Below are 24,450 nucleotides of genomic sequence, written 5' to 3'. Positions count from 1 at the left end.
AACCCCCCAAAGTAAAAAGTTGTTATTTTTTAGACGGAAATGCCTTTCTCGTACAAACCAGATCAATTGGCGGGTCCCAAGTAGCGTATTGCCGGAGCGTGTTCTCATATGTCGAAGCACTGTGGCTCAGTGCTTGCAATGCCGAAGCGCACTTTCAGAATATCGGAGCGCATTTTTAGAATGCCGGAGCGCGTTCTTATACTACCGGACCGCGTTCTTCTACTATCGGAGCGTTGTGGCTCCAGAGCCTGCACTGCCTGAGCGTGTTGTATTGCCGGAGTGCTGTGGTGTGGATAAATAAAAAAGTGTGAAACAAGAGATAAAAGGACATGTGAAAACAAAAAAGGGTAGTTTAGTCTCTTTTTTTTGTTACTCTTGGGTTGGACGGTTTTTTACAAAGAAATGTTGTTTTGGGGGAAAAAAATGAGAAAAAAAGTATGGATGAGGTAAGTTGCCTAGATAGTATATTTTAGGGTATTTTTTGTAATGTTTTTTATTTTTATTTGTATTATACAATAATGAACAACCACAATGTAATTGTAATTATTTTTTATAAGTTCATAAAACATATTATGATTATTTCTTTTTTATAAGTTCATAAAACATATTATGATTATTTCTTTTTTATAAGTTCATAAAACATATTATGATTATTTTCATACTTTTGATATAATAATGAACAACTTCAATACAATTGTAATTACTTTTTATAAAAACCTAAAAAATTAAATTTTTGATAAATTTTAGTGATTTTTTTAATTTTGTTTTTGTTGAGAGCTTTCGATTCCAAAGACCGATTTACCGATCTGAGACGGCTTTTGCTTGGGTTGGCAGGTCCGCGTCATCCATACGGTTTTTTAAACCTTAGCTTTATAAAATCCCGGTTTTTTAAACCATAGTTTTACACAATCAAAATGTTCGGGGGAAGCTATAAGAGGTAGATTTCAAGCTCCCCTCCGAACCCATTCAAGGGCGTCTGACGAAAGGGATTTTTTCGCATAAAAGATCAGGTAGATTTTACTCCGTTGTCACTTCCCTGAAGGTTTCTCTTGTTTAATTTATTTGGTTATTTGCCCTTTTAGAGGTCCGTTAATGGGAGCTCACTCTCCATAACTCGTCAACAAGCATTTCTTCGAATGAATTTTGGACTATGTATTTTCTCAGAGAAAGTTCTATTGAGTTTTCGTCTTTCTGTTCGTTTTTCTTGCACGAAAAGATCTGTTTTGATAATTGTGTTGATTTCCCAAGTATGGGGCTCTTCCCGAAAAGATTAACTAGGGTATTGCAGTCAACCATTGTTCCATTCATTCATACGCAGGTATACAGGCAAGCTTCTTCCGGTAAGCTTAGATGATATAAAAACTAGACATTGGTGGGAAGTCCAGGAAATGGAGGGCGGAGGCTTTCCTTTGTGAAGGCATATATAGAGAGAGTGCACATAGAGAAAATAAGCCATGGTTTTTGTCTGTAGAAACATCTGATTCAAAAGAAGCTATTAGGGTTCTGAATAGTATGGAAGGGTTGAAACCTTAGCCTAATCTGCAACCTCAAACATGAGGATTAAATGGTGAGACCATTGGGACAAACATGGATAGTTTTCACCAAACCCTAATTTGACACGTAACTGTGGATTTTGCGATCTCTAGTCCTGATATGGATTGGACAATGCCAATACTTGTAATTTCACGAGGCTCGCAGACCCTAGTACGCAAAGCATACCAAACGGTTTACTCTATATCTTATGAATCCTATTCCATATTGCTATATGAATCGCAAACCCTGATATGTGGAACTGCCGATTTCCTTTCACGGTTTGCTTACGATTTGCAGTCTTTCCTGTGATGGGAATCTTGCAAACCCTAGTATGTTCTATAAAGAAAGTCTTGCATATTTGTACTAGTAAAGCCTTCCTATGGTGCAATATGGATCACTAAAAATCTTAACTCTCTACTTCCATAGTCAGTTCTGTACATTTCAAAAAGTTTGATTCTCACAGAACCCAATTTGTACTGGATAGTTTGACTTGTACTGATCTCGCAAAACCTAATCTGAAGACACATATCACAGAAGCTCCAATTTGTAATAATTCCTCCATGGTTTTCTGAACCTCTCTCTCTTTTTTTCAAATTTTGTTTTGTCAGAGAGTTTCTACAGAAGGGAGGAGGATCCATGGATCGAACAACTAGAGGTGGGGGACTGCTTGAAGGAGCCTATAGGCTTCTCATGCGCAGGAATTCTGTTTATGTCACATTCGTCATTCTCGGTGCTTTCTTTGGAGAACGGGTACATTTTCCAAACTCAAATCAGGTGTATTGAATATTTCTATTATGTATATTGTAATAATTATGTACTTTGTTGATCACTTTGATGCCTTAATTAGGTGTGTTGCATACTGATAATATTTTTTTTTATTGAGTTTGCGCCATGCTTTCATGTGATATATGTAATTTTCACAAATAAATACGATTACTTTGGTGAATTTAATCCTCTGAAATGCTCAATTTCGTTTAAAATAATATTTATTTTTTGTTTGTTCTGGATTTTTGTGGTTTGTCTCTTTCTTTCACTGAAATAGTTGATAATAATCAGAGTGGTAAGTTGAAGGGCATCTGAATGGGACATTTACTGCTTGTTACAAGCTTTTAAGATGCACCTATTTTATGAGAAAAAAAAAAATGTAATGTGGATGTTAGAAGGAAAGATTAATTTAAACTATTGGAGTTCCCTATAAGATAGGCTTTACTTTCCAATCTCTCTCCAGAAGTTTGTTGACGTGAAGTGTCAAACAAGTTCTTTTCTATGTGTTATGGTTCAATGCTTTGAAAATATAATCCTTCACAATTTTGGTAAAATGGAAATGCCCTCCTTTACCACGGATATCAGCCTGAAGTGACAAATGCAGTGTACTGGTGGTATTCAGCATTTTTGTGAAAACTGCATGGAGAAGATGTATTTTATTTTACTTTTTGATTAGTGGATAAGATATTATCTTGAATGTATTATTCCCTGATTTCCTGATGGACTTTGGGTCGTCCAATAATTATAACAGGCTTCTGTAATGATATCAACCACGTACCACAGGAGGGAAGAAAACTTGGTTGTAGATGGCCTGGGGGTCTTGACTTTGACTAGAAAGGACATGGTTCGATAGATTCTAGTATTCTACGAATGTAGTTTTGTTTACACCAATTAATTTTGTAATTCCTTCATTAATGAGGTTCTACTATTTATCATATACAATAAATAAACATATCTAGTTATAAAAAGGGGGAAAGAGTAAAATGATGGAAGCATTTCTTTGTTTGTGCTGTTGAAGTTACTAAAGTTACTAAACTAGCTAGATATGCTTAATGCCATGCAGTATTTTTTTATTCAATGGTACTTTTATTTGTGCTCCTCTGAAATGCCATACTTTTACTGTCAGTAGAAACTTATCTGTGAAGCTGTTTCTTGGGTGCAGGCGGTGGACTATGGTGTTCATAAGCTTTGGGATTACAACAATGTTGGGGTAATTTTCTCTAACGATCTTTTAGTTGTCTGAATATCTGGAACCCTATTTATTTTAAATTGGCTGGATAAGTCCTGGTCTTTCATGTTTAGGAATTTTGGTTGAGTCATGGTGCTTATTCCTTTCTGCCTTATGTAGATGATCACGTATTAGTAATGATAAGTATTCATTTATATGAATAGCTTTCTTAATGACAAAGTTCCCTTTTGCTGCCGATTAAAGGAAAATGACTTTCCTCTTCCTAAAATGTGTTATGATACTTTATTTGAATAAGAAATGTGTCATGATACTTAACAAAGTAAAGCATCTGATACAGGATTTGTTGAGCCTTGGAGCATAAATGTCATAATATGCCATTGATGACCTTTGACTTGGTGAATTCTTTTAAAAATAAATTTAGTTGAAACTCCTCTTCACTTGAACACTGAAGCATAAAAGGCCATAAGACATTGTGTCATGATACTTAACAAAGTAAAGCATCTGATACAGGATTTGTTGAGCCTTGGAGCATAAATGTCATAATATGCCATTGATGACCTTTGACTCGGTGAATTCCTTTAAAAATAAATTTAGTTGAAACTCCTCTTCACTTGAACACTGAAGCATAGAAGGCCATAAGACATTGTTCATGACCTTTAGTTTGTACTCAACTTTGATCATGAATCTACTTGAAACCTCTTTTATCATTTTCTGTGCTAATCGTTCTGTTCTGCCTTGGTGTCAGTTTCTTAAAATTTATAAAGTAGCCATTCTGCGGTGTTTAACATAGACACCAATACCGACAAGTGTTGGTGTCTATAAGTATCAAAGATATCTAATGTGTCAGCCTAAAAATCCGATATTGCTTGACACATCCATACATTTAATATTTTTAAATTAATAAATATGTTGTTTGTTAGTATACAAAATGTATAGTTTTCCCTTTATAACATATAAGAGGTGAAAGTGGAGGTATACTTGACAGTGGTATGGTAAGTAAATTTTGATAGGTAAAGTGTACCATGCCCTAGCCGACCCAAAAATGGGATGGGATATGGATTGGATGATGATGATGAAGAAAGTGCACCATACCCTAGTGGTGTATGAATATTATGTGACGTAGAACCTCCACAGTATGTTTCCAATGACAGTGGAGATTGACTTCGCCCGGGTGACTCATCTTGTTGCGAATTATGGTTAACCTCCACTGTTTAGACACAAACAGATGATGGAGGTCCGGGTGGTGTGCGATCTATCACAAGCCATTGGTGTATAGTAAGCTTTTCCTTTTTGTAAAAACATACTTTTTCAAAATGCTCAGTTTGGCAATGTGGACTTAAGCATGGAGTTCAAAATTCAGCCAAATCTTTGAAATCAGGCTTCTTAGTTTATGAATACTATTAAATTTTGAGGCCAAATTCAAGTTGACCTCCAGTTTTAATTTCGCTTCTGGTCAAATGTATTCTAAAAATCCTGAAATTTGAACCTTGGGGTGGATTCATATAAGATGCGGTGATCAGTAATACCTGGAAATCAGATCAACTTTAATTTTTTTTTTTTTTTTCAGAATCTAAAGGCAATTCTGAAGCTAGAAAATTCTCTTTGTGACCAAGCTCAGGGGACAATATGTGATATATATATATATGGTTGCAACCTTAAAATGTAGAATTAAGGTGCCCCTCAGACATCCATTGGAAAAGGCTCGCTGATTTGATGTTAGGAAAACCTCTCATTGATCATCTCGACATCGAGATGTATGAATATGAAAACAAAAAAGATTTTTGAGTCTCAAAAATAGTACAACTTGCAACACATTATCTGGACCGTCTATTTTCAAAATTTTCATTTGTTTATAGATCTACTTGATTTGAAGAATCTTTGGAGTTTAAAATTTTATAACTAGAGATGAAAATGGATTCTCAGATCATCCTAATAATTTTTGACACCTAAATTCCATCTTGTTATAAATTTTGGAGGTGTGCCTTACTTGGATTGTTTAAGATTGCAACCTTATGCGTACCACACCCATATGTATATTATATAGGGTGATCTGTGATATATGTATGTATATACGTACTTAATATGTATATGGGTTGATCTGTGATATATGTATGTACAAAAGTATGCATGTATGTATGTATATGTATGTACATAATTATATACATATGTAAAAGGAAGATTCAGAGGGGTGTTATGTCAAGGAAAAATGTAGAAAGGAAAAAGATAGGAAGAGTTAAAAGGTGAGAGAAGAAAAGAAGACAGATAGAAGGAATAGAAGATTAAGGCGAAGTAGGGGAACTAGGGGAAAGATGAAGAAGATGAGCAATATGATGAAAGGGAAGAGAGAATATTTACGCAGTATCCCAAGATCTGCACCTTCTTTAGCCAAATCATCATCTGTTGCATTGGCTCCCACCAAATATGACAAAAGTTGACTTGAAGAGGCCTGCACAAGTGAACTATATTGTCAACAATGTGAGACTATCTCCAAGGACAAAGAGATTTCCTTGAAGGCCCTAGGATAACATTTTGGAATCTCCTTGTACCAGAAAATGTTTTCCCCAAGATGGGTCGAATCTTTTCGTTCCTTCAAGAATGGCATTTGCTTCAACCTGAGATGAATCCCAAATGGCATGAGAACCAGAGAAAGTTCATCGTGTGTCCCATTTTGGATTTTTAAATATCCCCCTGTATCCATTGAGGCCGGGTTTCCTAGGGGAGCACCCAACATAACACCTGGGCTTGGGGACATCCAAGAGGTGGATCTAGACCTGAAAGGTCTGAACAGGAGAATGTTTGTACAATTGGATCTGAAGTTTGCTGTACAGAAAAATTTAAGGCCTTTGTAGTTTCTGGCCCAAGAGATAGTGATCTCTCGTACATTGCTGCTGTGGCATGTGCTGTTGTTTCGTGCCTCAAAAAATTCGGAAGTTCTTTCTTCCCAAATGGCCCATAGGTGGCGAGGATGAAAGGTTTCCACAAGAAGAGGCCGATTGTGTAGGGAGGTGAGTAGAAGGCTGTGAATAGCTTTTCGATGGAGGTAGAGGTGTCCCAGAGCCAATTGAAATTTTGTAGGTGCCTAGCCCATACCAAACTTGTAGTTAATCTTTTACTGTAGAAAAGCTTTACCAGACTGTTGTCAATTCCAGAGTCATTATAAATTGTTAAGAGGTTTGTTTGGATGAGGAGACTAGTGCAAGATTATGGATCGTGATTGATTTGATGTTACCATGCATGTGCATGTGCAAGTGTATACATAACATTAGTGGCTTTCTAGGATGTGAAACAATAACATCTGTTTTTCTTTTTCCCGAACATTAGTGCCTTTTAGAATTCATGTGGTATATGGTTGCATTATGCTTGTCGCAAAGTTATTGTATTTTAAATACTTCTTGTTCAGGGACTGCTATCAATGGCATGTCCATATTTTCCTCCCTGTAGAAGTTCTTTCTTTTTCTTTGTTGCTAACGATGGCTTGCTCAATGCCCCTAGTGATATATCGATATGGCTAGGAGGGTCTTGTCGTGCCACAGTGAAAAGGAATAATGGTCTCACTGTCATTGAGGAACTGGTTACCATTGACATGTACATTTAATATGCTGTGCAGTGCAACATTCTTTCCTCTTATAATCTCATCTTTAAAACTCTTAATGTTCTCAAAGATGCTAAGGATTTCTAATCATCACCCCACGAACTTGTTTTTCGTGCCACAATGAGTCGATGCTTGTGAAATCATAAAGCTCTCCTGCAGTTGCTTCTAATCAGGCAGAGCTCTACACCTAGGGCAGCATACAAACAATCGTACTGTCTTGTAAATTGTTGCCCTCTGCAACCTCTCTCAATACAGAAGATTGTTAGGTTGGTAAGCAATATCCAAGCAGCGCACTAAACTAAACAAGCCTAGTACTCCTGAAATGGTATCTTTCATGTTCCCAAGCTAGAAAATAATTAGGAGCCGCTAAACTGCTTCGTTACCAAAAGCTTCAATGCTTCTGCTTAAGGTGGCAATCTCCTGAAATTTGAGACACTTGCTATGGAGACCTTGTCAAATGCACCCTTTTACCTTGTCCATTTCAGTATGTATAATGAAGTATAACCTTGACAACCTCACTTGCCATGGCCAGTGCCCATGAGAGATGATGAAAGTTTTTTCAGGTTACAGTTTCCTTTGTATAAGTAAATTATAGCACGTCCTTCTTCAATGGAGATGGAAGGTTTTTCATTTGTTCTTTCATAGTTCAATTTCTCTTTAAGCCAACACTCCTAGTACCTTTGATACACACATTAAATTTATAGTTCTCAAATTTTCATCACTAATAAATAGACATGCTAAATGATTTCTTGCTCCTGCTGGAGCACATCGTCCATTTATTTCTTCACATAAAACACAATCTAGAATTATCTGCAGGATAGAATTTGTCGTGATGTAACATCTCCAACTCCAAGGCTGACCTCAATACAATTTTTTTCCCAAATTGCGCTCTTCATGGGCTTGAAAAAAATGATGTCTCAAGATTGAATAAGGACTGTCCAATTTTTGTAAGCTGAGACTTACATGTTAGACAAGTCAAAATCCAATATATTTTTTCAAACATGTCAAAATCCAATATTTTTCTTTTGAAAATAATCGAGTGATCCTTGGGTGGTTCCAAAAATTTCAGGTTAAATTCTCTCAAGTAGGTCTTTTGCCAGAGGGAGCAAGTGTAATTATGCTCCCATGAAAGCATAGCCTACGCGTTTGACAGAAATATATATGCAGTTATTCATTTGTTGATCATTGGGCATCAATCTTTATTTTTTTATTTTGACTTGGAAGGGGTCTGACCTTTGCATGAGATTGCATCTTTTTTATTAGCTGAACCTTGAAAAAAAAGCACGATGAAACAATTCAAATACAATATGTTAGATTTCTTGGACTTCGTGACTCACCTTAAGCCATCCAATTTGACATGAGTGGAAGGATTGTGACCTCTATGTACAAAAGATAAATGGTCTCTTGTAGACAATTCCTTGTATTATACCTAAATTTGAGAACCCTCTAATTATGTCACCTACTTATGCAATTGTTTCACGAATTATGTTTGCTTCCGTGTTCACATCTGTGTTTTGGTATACCTAGATTTATCATGTAATTCTGTTATCCCTGTTCACCAAGTGTGTTAGACAAAATAACCTGATTTTTGCTTAGACCTCTAACAATGGAAGGCTTTTTTTATACCTAGAATCTTTGTTAATGGGAGGATGGTTTTTCTTTAAACAAGTAATAATAGGGGCCACAACCTGCCAGCCCCGGCCCCAAAAATGTAGTGTGGGACCTGGACTCGACTGAACCTGACTGAAAATTTAAAATATCTATGCATTTAACTATATTTAAATATATTTCACATATTGGGATCTGAAAAATATTACCGGACCCGGGCTTGACCAGAACCAGACTCGAATAGTGTTCGGGTCTAAGATTTGGACCTGCACCCAACCCTCGGGGTCCAATTTTTGGAGCCATACCTGGACTCTGATGGGGTCCACCCCTCGGGCCTCTGGGTCAGGTCCGGGTCCATTGCCACCCCTAGCAACTATGCGTCACTATGTTATTATTTGTTTGTTAAGAGTCTCATTTCTCCAATAATACCGTGCATGAAATATTTGAAGAATCAATGTAACAAACTATTTGATAAATTTATTGAAAGCCATTTTATACACATACTTGGACATTTTAGGTGGCCACTCATTCTATCGTAGAATGCATTGGATATTACAGGATGCTCTTTGCCGTCCTACTTATTGATTGACTCTGCTGGTTTTCGTTATACATGTCTTCAATATATCTTTCAGAGTTTTTAAACCAGGGATTAATACCTTACAGTGTCTTCAAAATATCATTTGAAGTTCTTAAACCAGGGATTTATACTGATTTTTAACTGTTCCTAAATGCAGAAAAGGTTCGAGGACATTTCAGTCTTGGGAACAAGGACCTCCGAAAGCTGATCTTTTTTGCTTACCCTTTGACCTATGGCCAAAAAGCTAAAAAAAAAAAAAAAAATGTTCCCTGCACTCCAGTATGCTCAAATCATTTCCGATGCATCGAGTTTGAGTTTTTATGCGAGAACATGAATTATCTGTTGTATTAAATTGTTTCTGGATTTGGCATTGCTGTTCTGAATAAGTGTTTCCAATGCTTTAGTGCTTGATCCCACTGGCATTGATTCCCATTTTGGTTACATATAGGTAGTACAAGATTCTTGGAGAACAGATTAAAAAAACTCTTCTTTCTCTGAATTTAGTGAATTATATTGCATTAAGTTATATTTGGTCTATTCGTGGATCTGATGCTAAGCCTTTGCTTTCAACAAGAATTTGAAGCATGCGTTTGCTGGAATTTAGAGGAATTGTAACTGGCGTTCTACAGCTTCACTTAGAGAGATAGAGAGACAGCCCCTGAATTTTTTTAGTGCCTGATGATCTTGTAGCCAAAGTGTACTCTCTAATATTTACCAAAGGAAGAGAGAGAGAGAACCTGGGGATATAAATCGTATTGTAGTGACAAAGGTCATAAAATAATCTTTGGCTGAGCACTTTGGAACTTCCATGTGCTCAGACCCGCGCAAATTCGTGGCATACGTTTAATGCAACTTCTTTTCTCTCAAATGAAGGCTAATCAAATCCCTTCCCAAGTGTTCAAATCAGAATCTATTTTTGGATCAGCCATGTGGTGAAATAATCCAGATCGGTTGAATTGAACAATCTAGCCATCATCGTTAAAGCTTTTTTTCAATTATTTGAAGTCTATAGAAATGGTCTTTAAACTTTTTTTTAGACCTCTCTCAAGCCTGGTAAAAGAGGTGGATGGTTAGGTATGAAGCTTTTTGTCAAAACTTTTCATGATTATTGAATCTACATTTTTTTAAAAACAATTTGGCAACTACTGTATTAAAAATAAATGTACACAAAAAATTCAGCACCCATAGGACGAGTGCTCAAAATCAAAACCCCAGTAAGGGACCCAAAAAATCTGAATCTACAATTTGGATATGAATTAAAAAAACGACTAAAAATAAAAATGGGTGGAATGGAGTGGTTCTAAGGGCCATAGATTGGATCATTCACTCACCGAACACAATTGGGATTTGGTGAGTCCAATCCGGATCACTATTTTTTAATACCTTTCTCCCTTGTAATTCGAGATATTATAAATTTCATACATTGCTATTCAAAAATGTCTGCTTATACAGATCTCTTTGAAATTCCTACTTGCTTATGCAGAAAAATTACATAAGACTTCCCCCGGAACAGCCAAAAAGTGGAAATGCTTCACATTGGCCAAAATGAAGAGCCATGTGAAGTCAATCTAATAACATCAGCTCCCAAATTAATTTAGTCATCTCATAAATTTCCAAGGGTTGCCAAGCACACTTTGATATCATCACAATAAAGATTGCACAACATTTGCTCTGACAATTTGTTAAAGAAGTTCATGGACATTACAAATCATCTCACCAAAGATGCAGACGCTTTCTTTCAACATTTTCAAGACGAAGTTCATCAACATTTCTCAAGACGAAGTTCATCAACATTACACTCAAATATTATTACAAGAAACAGTTATCAATTGATCCACAAATTGATGGAAAGTAACCTGCTGAAACAAAATGCACACAAGTCATTTGATGTGATCTCCAAAGTGAAGCAGAAAGATATGTCTAAATCAAAGACTGATGCAATGAGATGGACACCCATACCAGAGCAATTAAAACATCAGCTTTCAGATGTCCTTGTTCCCAAGACAGGAATATCCTCGTACCTTTTCTGCGGATTTTCCAAATGAGGTTAAGACAAACTTCCACTGCCCATACTAAATATCACTCACAAGTCATGTTTTTCTAACCACCACAGCTATAACAATACCCCTCTACACTCAAAATAGAAAACGGAAGGAACATTAAGTTCTTAAATAGTTTATTATACCAAAGTTTCTTGAAAGTTTTAAATTGATTCAAGAAATGTCTGGATGATCACAGCGATAGACATAAATGACTAGTCATTAATGGAGATTACGGAGTAAGATAAATAAGACCCACAACGACCCTTTTAGATAACTTGTAATGAAGTACTCCAAAACAGAAGTGAAAAGTTGTACAGCCATGATCAGAAGAACATAAGTAGGAGCAATGCCTTATAGCGATCTGACAAACATCTTTAACCAAGAAGGTGTTTGATCGAGCCAGAAAGCCAAATTACCAAGTCCTAAACCGGCCAATATGCTTATTCTCGAACAAATACAATACAATTTTAAATTAGTCTTAGAAAGATCAGGATTTACTGGGAAAGGTTTGAGGTGGATCTCTTTTTCGATTGCATAAGGAGGGAACGGGGCCTGAATGTGAAATCAATATAATCTCAAACAATAGGAGTATTAAACAGAAAGTTTAGAGGTCATACCCCAACATTGTTGTAATCCCAAAGTTTATGAACAGCATAGTCCACAGCCTGTAGCAAAAAACGACTTCATAAATTAGTTTCTTTTGCCATGACATTTGAATTCACCACAAACAAAACTAGAAAGGAAGTGAAAAAGACAGCATTCACTAAATACTCCCAACATATCTAAGTGATACAATAACTTAGGCCAAATGATGAAAAAACAATGTTCTTTGCTTCTCCCATTTTTTGCTTCTTCCTGGTTCGAACCCCTGGACTGTTATGTCCACTGGTTCATGACTGAACTGGCTTGTACAATGATGTTAAAATATGTAGATCTCCGCCCTTTTTTTATTTTTGGTCATTTTTTCATCTTTTTGGGTTTTTTTTTGTCTTTGTTATTTTTATAGGGTCATTATGATATTTTGACTAAAATGAGTAGGATTTGGGGTTTTGAAAATCAATTTTAGAGAGAAGACAGAGCCGGTGATTTTTTTGGTCACCGGTATAACAACAAATCATTTGAAAGTCTCCTTAAACATTCAGCATCTCCACCTACCCCACATTTAGGCTCATCACATTTTTGTGGCTTGGTATAGGAGTATTTGGTGATCATCGTCGCGATGCATTGGCTATTCAATCGGGGTGGAATCTGTGATGCCAATGAAGCCGAAGCCCAATACTTATAAACTGGCCTATGGTTATGCAAAGTGGCGTAGGGTTTGTACAGTCAATGCCACTAAATGGGCTAAAAACCTCCTAAACTGCCCTTGGTGATTGCAAGAAATATTCACGGGGGTTCTATAGATCACTTCAAAGTTAACAATCTCATTTTCAACATTCTTGGAAAGAATGAACCGCCTCGAAGACACTCGAGCAAGACAAGGGGTGCTTAGGCTGTTAGGCACAACCTGTCCATCTTTGCCTAAATGGATTACAAAACACACTTCTTTTTGTTAAACATGGGGATTTATGGTGTCATTGAGGGTATGACCCTTGATAGAGCAAAATGGTGGACTAGGATTTGTGTCGCCGACTCCAAATAGTTGAGAAAAAAGGCTCTGATGATGATGACGACTTTGTTAAATCAGTTTTATTCATATATTACTTGTACAACATTTTTGTCAACATCTTTTTCAACCATAATTCAATCAGCACAATGTAGTTTCCCTATCAAAAAAAAAAAATTGATGGGGGAAAAATAGAACTAAATTAATTAATTCTTAGTTCAAATGAAGGTCATCAGGTAACTGTCACCACATTTTCCTATCTCAGTACATAACAGCAACCATAGAAAATAAAACAGTAGACACCCCAAAGATCAAGAGAACGGGGAATAACACAAATAAAAAAAAAAGTTTATCCATGACAGTTCTTTAGACATTTGTAAAACATAATCCACGCCCTAACTCATCACTTCCCCTTTCCGCTTTTGATAATGATAATGAAAATATTCAAAAGATAAACTGAAGTGGACCAAAATATAAGAAGACAATTGCATAGGTGGTTCACTCTTGTTCTTGGGTAGGTAAAAGGTATTTCAGTCTCCTCATGCTAAAGCTATATAGTCAAAGACAAAGAATGAGTAAATCAGATGATCAAATTGTCATTCAAATGGTCATATTTATTTGTGATATACAAAAACCAATCACCATCAGCATGATGTAAACACAAGAGAACACAAATATCACATAGAATCATTTATTAAAGGACCAAATGCCCATAAACATGAAACAAAGAATGAAATTTTATTTAAATCAAATTATCTTTCTAGTTTGAAATGCACCCTTTCTCCGAAGAAAGCACCAACAACAATGAAGGTGACATAAACCGAATTCCGACGCATAAGGAGTCTATAGGCTCCTTCAAAAAACCCTCCGCCTCCTCTAGTTCTTCGATCCATCGATTCTTCTCTCTTCTATGGCAACTCTATGGTAAAAAAAAAGAACTGCAAAAAACTGAAAAAAAGAATTGCATAAAATCACAGAGACTCTTTATATTGGAGTTTGTGATATTCATTTCATAAAAAAAATATAAATAAAAATAAAATTGAGTTGCCAGATTCAAAGACTCAAATTAAGCACAAAATTCTCAATACCCACTTTCTTCAGAATATGGGTTTGATATTACAGATTCAGGTCTATACGAAAACCATGAAAGCAAAGCATGGAACATGGTTTGTGATCACAAATTGCAGGATGAACTAGGGTTTGGTACGATTCAAATGGAAGTTAGGGTGAGGATTTACATGGTTTGTGATCACAAACTGCAGGATGAACTAGGGTTTGGTACGATTCATATGCCAATTAGGGTTAGGATTTCTAAGGAGAAATAACCATAAAGAAAACAAATTTAGGGTTTGACAAAATACCTGCTTCTCCAATTGACTTCAAGAAATGGAGAGAAGGCATTTGCCCCAGTTTTATTGGAGAAAAAACTGCGTAGGGGTATTATAGTCATTTTGAAAAAACGGTGTAATTATTCCAAATATAGCCCTAATCATCTGTTTACATTGTTGTTGACAAAGGAAAGAAGGCGAAGGGCTGTTAGGGTTGTTTTGGTAATTTTGCTCAATTTAAGCTGCCTTATGCGTGATTTTGCAGGGCCATTAACGACCCCACCAAAAGTTCGAGGGAGAAACACTTCATGGCACTGTAATGGCTTCGAATTGCAGAGACTTGGTGGGGAAATCTCAGCTTCTGTCTTGAAATCTCAGCCCCTTCGCCAAAATAGCGTCTAATTGTGAGGGGAGAGTAGAGGGATAAAAATTGGATTTTCCTATGAGGAGAGAGAAAGGCATCCTTGTGATGGCATCTTTGTTGTTGCTGGTGGACAGGAGAGAAAATTTGGGTTTTTTGGCCGGAATCTCTGGACATGAGAGAGAAAGTTGGGTTCTTTGGCGTGAATCTTTTGCAGTGAGGCGCCGTTAAATTGAGTCCTTGGAGTGCTGAGATTGAAAGAGGAATATTGGATCGTGAAAAGTGATGGGAAAAGTAGAGAGAGAGTAAGAATACACATTGAAACTCAACAAATACGCAGTGTTTAAGCCAGACTCGCCTGGAGAGCCCATGATAGTCTGGTGCCGAGTCCGGCTTTTTAAACACTGGCAAGACACTTTAATGGCAGTTTCACGCTCACCATGTCTCATCAAAAGACCCATTTTGAAATGGGTTTCCTTAGTTTCTTCTTTTTGTTCAGTTTCTTGCACAAGCCATGTTCAATTAGGCCCTCAAAAGTCCATAAATCCCTCAACTGCCATGGATTTCGAATCCTCCATTGATTTCCTGAGAGATAAGCTCTTGCCCAACAGATTAATTAGGGTTTTGGGTTCAACGAGTGATCCAAATTTAGCTGTTCAGATATTCAGATGGGCCTCTGTTCAAAAGCGCTTCCATCACACCTCTGAGACCTACTGTCAAGTGATATTAAACCTTGGTATTAATGGGAAAATTGAGGAAATGGAAGGTTTTCTTGATGAAATGATCAAAAGGGCGTGTCCAGAGACAGAAGATAAATTTGTTTTTGTGATTGAGGCCCTTTGTAAAAGACACAGGTTGAAAGAAGCTCTTCGGGTTCTCAAAAGCGTGCACTCTGTTAACTGTAAACCTACTTTAGTACCCCATAATCTTCTTTTGAAATATATGGTTGAAGAAAATGATTTGAATTCTGTTTGTTTTGTTTACAAGGAAATGGTAAAAGCTGGAATAGTGCCCAATGTTGAAACTTTGAATTTTATCATTGAAATTTTAATCAAAACTGGGAGGGTAGATTATGCGATGGACCAGTTTAGCCGAATGAACAAAAAGGGTTGTGACCCAAATATCCGAACTTTTGAAATTCTTATTGGTTATTTATGTGAGAAAAGTTGTGTAGATGATGCCTTGAGAATTTTAGATGTAATGCTTACTGCAAATTGTAGCATGAATTTAAGTTCTAGCAATAACATAATAGGTAGCCTTTGCAAGGTTAATAAGGTAGATGAAGCAATTAGAGTACTGGAACTAATGAAAGGTTCGGGTCTTTCTCCAAATGTGCTTACATACAGCCTTCTGATTGGGAGTCTCTGTGAAACTTGCAAAATTGATGGTGCAGTAAGGCTCCTTAAGGAGATGATAGGTTCTGGATTTACCCCAGATTCTGCAATTTATACGTTTTTAGTTGATGGGTTTTGTAGAGAAGAGAAGTTCTCGGAGGCTATTGTCACTTTGGAGGAAAATTGTGTGACTTGGCTTGCCCCCTATGATGCACTGTTGCAAGGGTTTTGTAACAAGTCTATGTTTCAGGAGGCCATCTTCTTTCTCCAGAGAATGATTGGATGTGGTTTTGCTGATAGTGTTTCGTGGAACATTTTGGTTAGAGGGCTTTGTACTAAAGGAGAAACTGCGACTGCTATGAGTGTCCTTAATAGAATGATTGTTTCTTCTTATCAGCCAGATGGTGGCACTTATTCTTCACTCATCTTGGGTTGCTGTAAAGTGAAGAATTACGAAGATGCTTTAGAGATCTTTGATTGGGTTATGAACAAAGATTGGGTTTTGGATGATATTGCCTATAGTGAACTTGTCGATGGCCTTTGCCGGGCCAAGAAGATTCAGGAGGTGGTCAAAGTGTTTGAGTATATAACCAGGAAAGGATGCATTCTCAATGTTTCATTGTTTAATAATATGATTGGTGAATTTTGTATGATAGGAAGAGTTCGTGAGGCCATCAAGCTTCGATCTTCTGCATTTTTCCATGGCATTTCCTCTGATGCAACAACATATGCGACAATTATCTCTAATTTATGCAATGAAAACAAATCGAAGGCTGTTTTGGTCCTTTTCTCTCAGATATTGAAGGAGGGATGTGTTTTAGATGAAAGAATCTACTGCCTTCTAATACAGGCCTTTTGCATGGATGACAAAATTAATAATGCAATTAATTTGTTAAATAAGATGAACAGTGATGGGTTTTCTCCAGATAATGAAACACTTATAACAATGCTTTCTTATTTGACGAACCATGCCAAGATGCACATGGTGGTTAACATTTTGGAAAGAGTAGTTTCTGTAGGAGAATACCTAAATTCCTCCTTATATAATGTGATTATCTGTGGACTATGGAAGGAAGGTCTAAAAAATAAAGCTTGTGATTTCTTGGATAGGATGGTGGAAAAGGGATACGTTCCAGATGTGGCCACTCATTCTTTACTTACTGGAAATGCTTCCCAAGAAGACTTGAATGGTTTTATGGAAACAACTGAGGATCCTCTCATGGATGACGTGGTTAGCAATATATTGGTTGAAGGGCTGGGAAACAATTAATGATCTTATGCTTGATGGATGTTGAGTTTCTAAAGCTTCATGTAATCCCTAATTAGCTCCTGCCCGTTGGAAAAAACGGAAAAAGATAACTTCATATTTAGGTCACTGGGGTTGTCGACAATTACCTGTTCAGAGTGTCAATGCCAGAATCCTAGGGTAGAACTGATTGCAAGCAACCATGAAAAGGAGTTTAGCTTTCAGCATGTGTAGGCAGTGACTTGATGGAACTATGCTGGCTGTTAAGATCTTGTTGGCAAAGTTGATTAGTTTGTTGCTCTCAGGTAAAATCTGTCCTTTAGTTGAACATTATTTTTGTTTGGTAGGCCCACTAATCTGTGTGAATCTGGACTTATTTACTTCTGCAATAGACTTATTCATTGTTGGATGCGGAACCTGACCTTTTTTGGTTCCCAAGGGAAAGTTATCAAAATACATCTAAGTTATTAACTATTTAACATTTTACCATTATGTTTTGGTTTAATTTCAAAATACACATGATTTTGAGGTGGAGCAGTAGAAAAGGGGTAAAATGTTAAACAGTGAAAAATGAGATTTTTTTTGATAAATTTCCCTCTTCCCAATAAAGATGCAGAACCTGACCTTAATATGTCTCACATTACTGTATGTTATATGTTTGATCTTCTTGACCTTTACTTAGACACTAAATAAAACAATACTTTTCGTTTTTGGGCATGAGATTGCCTTTGTTTTACCCTTAACTGAATTCAGGATGGGTGCAACATAAAATTTGTTAACAGTAACTTTATGCTTCTCGGACGATTCATCAGTTTTTTGTTGTTTTGGTTTATCATGTTGTGCTTGTTGTTATGTATGACATAGTTATCAGGTAGAAGTTTGGGATACAGGTCTAAAAGCAATTCTAGTTAAAGATGTGATAGAATTTGTTTTTTATTTCCTGGGCAAATATTGGGATTTTTCTGATTTGTTTCAAGGGTTTTAATGGTGCTGCGGATGGCCATTCTTGGGCTTCTTACTCTGAGGTGCTTGAGCATCTTAAAAGATTCCTCATTGAGGATGCGGCTATTTGAAACTTCGGTATGTTCTTTAAGATAGTGTTTCTTTCTTCTCTCTCACTTTTTTGGGAATAATTGAAGAAGTTTTTTCTTATCCTGGATAGTTGCCTTTTTTTTCTGAATTTGGTTATGCTGGTTGCATGCATGATTATTTGCTTCTTCACACTTAGACTGTGTACCCTCTTGTGTTGGGAATCTAAATTGTGTATCAGCCTTCTATGTTAGTGGAGCAGTTTGGCCCCTACTAGCTATGTTGTGGTTTTATCAGAAGTTAGGCCTCACTCTTCACCTGCTACTATAAAAGCAGTTTAGCTCTATATTGGACATCAGACTGCTTTAACAGAAACATCTGGACTCGTTCAATTGAACTCAATTTTTATGTTAACCCTTGCATTATTCATTAAACCGAAGTTGGACTGTATTAAAAAATTTATATTTTTATGATTGATGAATTCTTGAATAGTTTTTGAGTGCCAGACCCTGAAGCAATTTTATTTAATAGTATAACATCATGAAGTCCTTAAGTATTGTGCTTAAATTAGGTTGACGCCCCTTTGGATTGTATATTCTCTCGTAATACACACACACACACACACAAGGATATAATGCAAGGTTAGAATATTGTTATAAGGTTAATCACCTTTCTATCAATCTGTTGGACAGTGATGGAGGGAGAATGCGTTCTAGCAATCATGTAATTAATTCAATTTTATATTCCACTCTGTTGATTCTGCTTAATAACCCATTCCCTAGCACAACCACGTTCATCTGTATTTTGAGAGAATTCTCCCCTCCTTTGATGGCTACTTATCAACTTGGCACCCTGACTGTCATTTTGAGCAATGAGGCCTGACATTTATAGTCATGATGACAGGCTTGCACATCCTGGAAGATAGACACTTGACGGAATCCATGTAGGGGAGAGGCCATAAAATATTTTAGTGTCCCAGTATTCTTGTTCGCTTCCTTTCAAGCTAAACAGATTAAGTTGGTCTTTGATAACTTTCACTGCAGTTTCCTTGGGAAAATCCGTACGGCTGACTTTCCTGGATTCTGGGAGGTAGGTAAAAATTGGTAGCTTGAAAGCTGGGAAGCCTGTTTGATAAATTGTGGTGCTGTTATTTTCACCTGTTTGGAATTGGGAAAGCTGGAAACTACCTGTCTTAACCATTCATTATGTATTTCATTGAACTGATGTGTGGAATACATATTTTCAATAAGATTTTCTTGCTAATTTACCAAGTTACTAGCAATTTAGGTTCGCTAATTATCGCAATAATGCAATTGACCACCGGGTAAAATGAACCTGAGCTCTTTATTAGCTACCCCTACACCCTCACAAGTATATATCATTTCTAGCATAATTGGAAGAGATAAATTGGGGTTCTGCAACTGATCTCACTATTGTAATTGAAAAGTAGGGTAATCATAAGTTGACACTCCTTTTTGTTTAAGAATACTAAACAGAATTTTCACTATTAATACAATATTCGATTATACCCACTACCGATGTCGTATGCAAAGCAACAAACAAAAACAGAGAAAGATAAAACAAACAGGCCAAGAGACCCATTAGTTTCAAGAAAGACGATAACAACTGGAATCCATAAAGAATATGAATGATCTTCCACTTTCTGATTGTAAGTATCTCAACATGAGGAGTGAGATTACAAGAAAATTGAAATCCAAGACTACAAAGGAGATGCAACAGAGAAAGTAGGGGAAATGGTCAATGCAATGGCAACAAATCAGAAAGAAAGAGAAAACATGGAACAAATAACTTGACAAAAGACACAGAAACACCAGAAACAGAATAAAAAAATAACCATGTAATGAGAAATTTTTATTAAAGGGATTGTATACAATGAGACCATTTACCTTTGATTCAAGGAGGTCACCATTACTTATAACCATTCGATGTGAAATCTGATGGCTTGGATGTGTCACAAAGTTCAAGAAACTTTCGTTTGAACTTTGAGTTCGATCAATGCCAGAAATCTAGCCACCCACATTCACATCCAACGGTCAAGATTAATTGTGACCACCTTGTACCAAAGATAAATGGTCTCATTGTATACTTTTCCAAAAAATAAAACCTAAATAAAATAGAAAACTACCAGTCTTCACTACCAAAGATTCAGAAAATTGCTGTTGGTTCTTTTTCTACAAAACCAGCAGCAGATTCAATCTAGGTTTCCATATAATTTGATGTTAAAATGAATTAGAATTAATCCAATAACTTTAATAAACATAGATACTTATATTAGGAATAATTTGCAGCAGAAATAATCACAAAATTTCGACTGTTTTATCACATTTTAGACTGATTTTGCTAGTGCAAAATGCAACAGCAAAAAACACTGAATTTGATCAAAATAAATGTTAATTTGGCTACTTAAATTCACTGAAAATCCATATGAAAGATTTCTAGTTCTTGAAATATCATATAAATAAATCTCTAATAGCCAACAAGAAAGATAAAATAAACTCGTATAGCCAGCAAGAGAAAAAAAAAACACCATATAACCAGCAAGAAAAAAATGAAAAACCCAGCAATGAACCAGGGAACCATTCACGATTCACAGCAAAAATCCAGCATGAAAATAAATAAACTTATATAGCCAGCAAGAGAAAAGTTATAAACCGTATAATGAGCAAGAAAAAGAAAATCCAGCAACAAACCAGGTTTTGCGCAACAAAAAACCAGCAAGAAAAAAATTTGTTCTTTGACATTAACAGGAAGAAAAAGAAACCTAAAAAAAAGAGAACTCTTTGTATATTTGGGGTTTCTTTTTCCTTGAGCTTAATAAAACCTAAATAATAAATAAATAAACTATCTAAATACAGGGTTTTCCTTCTTTGAGCATAACCAGGGGAAAAACAAAAAACAAATATAAATGCTCTTTGTAGATTTAGGGTTAATCTTGTTTGAGCTTAATAAAAAAAAATAGAACGCAAGTCAAAACTAAAATCTCTTGTAGATATGGGGGTTTGAGGAACACAATATATTCCTCTGAGCGCCTAGTTTCAGGGCACCAATGGGGAAGATGAGGGCAACAGAGCACCTAACTTCAGCACACTGCAATGTATTGCTGCTCAATGGTTGAGCTTCGGTGAGAGGTAGAAGGGCGAGTGACCATGGAAGAATGAGAGAGGCTCAGGGCTCCATTGGGTTTTATCGGGCTAGTGTAGTGTCTATTTTCCCTGAAAGTCGCATTGCAGGAGTCCCCATGCGCGGCAACATTACTTAAGAGAACAGTAACTTGGGAAACATAAGAGTTCCGACTTTCCCCAGTTTTGCTGCTCTCAAACTGGGGAACCACAGTGCAGAGGAAAGTCTCCAACTTTCCCAAGTTTACGCCGTTATCAAATGCGGCCCAGATGTTGAGGGAAGAACATGAAGGAAATGCTTATGGTTCTATTATTTTGTTGTTGTAGATCTAACTGCTGTTTTGTATGGCCTTCTAGCCTACCCCAATGGATGCAATCCCTATTCATGTGACACTTTAGTCCACTCCCTATCTATGGTTTGCATGCCAGATTTCCAGTAGTAGGCCAACTGCATGAGCAGATCATGGTCACCCTTCTTCTTTAGAGGCAAAAAAGAGCTCTAAGACTGAGCAATGCAATTCATGGCAGCTGCTGTCACAGTGAAGTTTTGTGTCTTTCTAATTATATTCCACGATGTGCAGTGCACGTGTAACTCAGTAATACTGTCAATATTGGCCACAAATCTATATACATCTTTGATTGTCTTCATTTAGTGCAACTTGATGCATACCCCTTTGATTGATCAATATAATTCTTATTTTGCTTTAAAAAAAAAAAAAAAACAGAGTGCAGTATGTCATCTAATGTAGCTTCGAACCATTTGTTCTTTCTCAGCTAAAATTTACAGAGCTTAATGTGGACTTGTTCAGAATGCTTCAATGTATGGAGTGGGAACCAAGTGGCTGTTTGAAAAGGTAGGTGGAGTCGAGTGAAAGTGCTTGTGGTGAGGCTGGAGTTGCTATACCAAAGCGATTCACATATAGTGAGGGTCCAGTTCATCATCCTTTGCCACCAAATCCACGAAAAGCCATTTTGTATCTTCCAGCTGTTACACAGTTCACTTCGGTAACTCTGGTTGAGTAAGCTTAGTATCTTAAGTATAATCTGTTTGCTACTGCTCTATTTACTTTGTTTCCCGTGCATTGTTGTTGCTGCTCTCTGTTGAACCTGGGGTTTCATGAGCCGAAAATCCCACCAGGTATTTCAGGTTAACTAGAAATGGAATAATAAGCAAAAAATAGTAGTACTGGAAATGTGTTCTATTCTTTTCATAAAATAAAATATCTGTTTGGAGCAAAGCACGTGCACGTCCCAGAGGCAGGCATCAGTTTGTGTCAGCATTGTGTAACATGCCATCGTTGTCCTTGTGTTTGACACCTGGTGCAAGAGCTCGTGCTGCAACAGGCCCAGAAGCAACTCCTCTGAAATCTTGTTGATGACAATTCAGGTAATTGTGAATATGGAATTGCGGGCGAACTCCTCTTCAAAAGTAATATGCCTTCATGACTCCTGCTTGCTGCATGTCCAAGGCCAGAGGGAGGCTGTCAGACCGGAAGTTAATGAGAGGACACATGTTTCTTATCACAGTCATATTAACCTGAGAAACTGTTTAAGACCCTACAGCCTTTGTATTTCTTGAATAGCTCTGTGCCCTATCTCTTTGTAAAGGGCGAGCTCACTATGTATCCCTAGAGACATCTTTGGTCGGAAGGCTGGGAGCTAGTTAGTAATAATGTAATGCATTAATTGTAGCTTGACAAATACAATTTGTGGATGTATGTGACATTGTTCTTATCTCACTTCTAGCAATATGTGATTATGATCCAATCCTTGTGAAACTTTAGGTACATAAGACTATCTATCTTTGGCACAAAAATGTCACAACCACTTTTAGCTATAGTATGTAAAATTGGGGAGCTCAGGGTGTACCAATTGCTGCCAGTTCAAGTCTCAGGCTTTGTGTGGAGAAACAACGCTCCACTTGTACAATTTTATATCAGATGAATTGGGGTGTTTGTGACCGTTGTGTACAATAAGTAATGGTTGCATTGGAAGTGCACTCCCATTACTTTTGGCTCATGAATTTTATGTCATAGATTTAAGTTTGAAACTAGAGCCACATTCAAGGTGAGGCATGCAAGATCATGCAGACTAAAGAACCATTTTGTTAGAAAATTGGTTCTACCCCCACCCCCCTTCTCTCTCTCTCTCCTTTTATTTTGTTGGAAAACAATCTCTCTCTATTTCAAGTGATAGAAAAGTCTATAATGTCATTACATGCTCTAACTCTCTTTTTTTCTATCTTCTAATGAGTTCAATGGCCATATGGCATACTATTCTCATGTGAATTGCATCATGCATGATCTTAAAGCTTACAAACCTGGAAATGTTAAAGTGTCTGTCGAATGTGTATTCTTGTAAGGAAAATTGTTCCTTACAGTTAGCAATGGGTTGGGTGGCCTCGTAGCAAAATTTAGGGCCGGGCTACAAAATGTGGCGTGAGGGTCAGGCTTGGACAGGGACCTAGGCTAGCCCCATTTTTCCCTTATCTTTTCTGTTTTTATTTGGGTCTATTGGGCCTGGACAAGGGCCAGGGCCTCTTCCACGCTGTTCTGGCTGGACCAGGCCCGGGTCAAGGGACTAGGGCTGGGCTAGGACCAAATTTGGTTGGCCCAACCCATTGCGGTCACACTACACCTAAAAGTGGCTTAAAAGATAGTGTACACTATAATAAGATAAATAGTTTTATTGTATATTTTCCCTAAAGAAAAAGTGTAAAGCTTTTGTTAGACGCATGCAATCTATTACAACACTCGACATAATTATTGAACCGATAAGGCCACTAGAATAAATATATAGCAAGGTATTCAAATTCCTCCGGACTGGGGTGAAGGAATTTAAATACACTTGATTTAAAAACGTTGAGGCTGAAGATTTTATAAGCTAATGGTGTAGGTTACAGTATAAAATTATTGGCTAAAACTAGTATTTATAGAAAATTTTCTAGACTGAAATTTGGTACATTTTGATTTTAAAAAATGAAAATAATAATTATAGGTTCTTGAAGGCCAAGATGGTCCATAAAAAATCATGACTCATTTTCTCCTTGCCTTTGCCGTGATTTACATTTCCTTTTTTTTTTTTTTTTTGGATGGTCTAG

The 24,450-nt window shown here is 36.8% G+C and overlaps 2 protein-coding genes across 8 annotated transcripts; both read left to right on the top strand.

Moving 5' to 3' along the window:
• Positions 1–920: 920 nt before the first annotated feature.
• On the top strand, positions 921–9,790 carry LOC18430104 (ubiquinol-cytochrome C reductase UQCRX/QCR9-like family protein). The gene is made up of 4 exons (XM_011623557.3): positions 921–1,010; positions 2,142–2,283; positions 3,461–3,508; positions 9,422–9,790. The coding sequence occupies exons 2-4, from the start codon at positions 2,170–2,172 to the stop codon at positions 9,470–9,472; spliced, it is 213 nt and encodes a 70-aa protein (XP_011621859.1). The 5' UTR covers positions 921–1,010; positions 2,142–2,169; the 3' UTR covers positions 9,473–9,790.
• A 4,666-nt stretch (positions 9,791–14,456) lies between these two features.
• Positions 14,457–23,117, top strand: LOC18430106 (uncharacterized). 7 transcript variants are annotated; one of them, XM_020664750.2, is made up of 4 exons: positions 14,464–17,486; positions 18,159–18,261; positions 22,125–22,369; positions 22,738–23,117. In XM_020664750.2, the coding sequence occupies exon 1, from the start codon at positions 14,971–14,973 to the stop codon at positions 17,203–17,205; it is 2,235 nt and encodes a 744-aa protein (XP_020520409.1). In that variant the 5' UTR covers positions 14,464–14,970; the 3' UTR covers positions 17,206–17,486; positions 18,159–18,261; positions 22,125–22,369; positions 22,738–23,117. The 7 variants fall into 7 exon arrangements, with proteins under 7 accessions (XP_020520404.1, XP_020520409.1, XP_020520405.1 ...); XM_020664746.2 differs by adding an exon at positions 19,114–19,299 and having other exon boundaries at positions 22,125–23,117; XM_088859736.1 differs by having other exon boundaries at positions 14,824–17,486; positions 22,160–22,369.
• Positions 23,118–24,450: the final 1,333 nt, after the last annotated feature.

The sequence above is a fragment of the Amborella trichopoda genome, chromosome 2, assembly GCF_054954075.1.
Source record: "Amborella trichopoda isolate Santa Cruz 75 chromosome 2, AtrichopodaSantaCruz75HAP2 v2.0, whole genome shotgun sequence".
Taxonomy (NCBI): Eukaryota; Viridiplantae; Streptophyta; class Magnoliopsida; order Amborellales; family Amborellaceae; genus Amborella; species Amborella trichopoda.
This window is presented reverse-complemented; position numbering and strand designations above follow the sequence as displayed.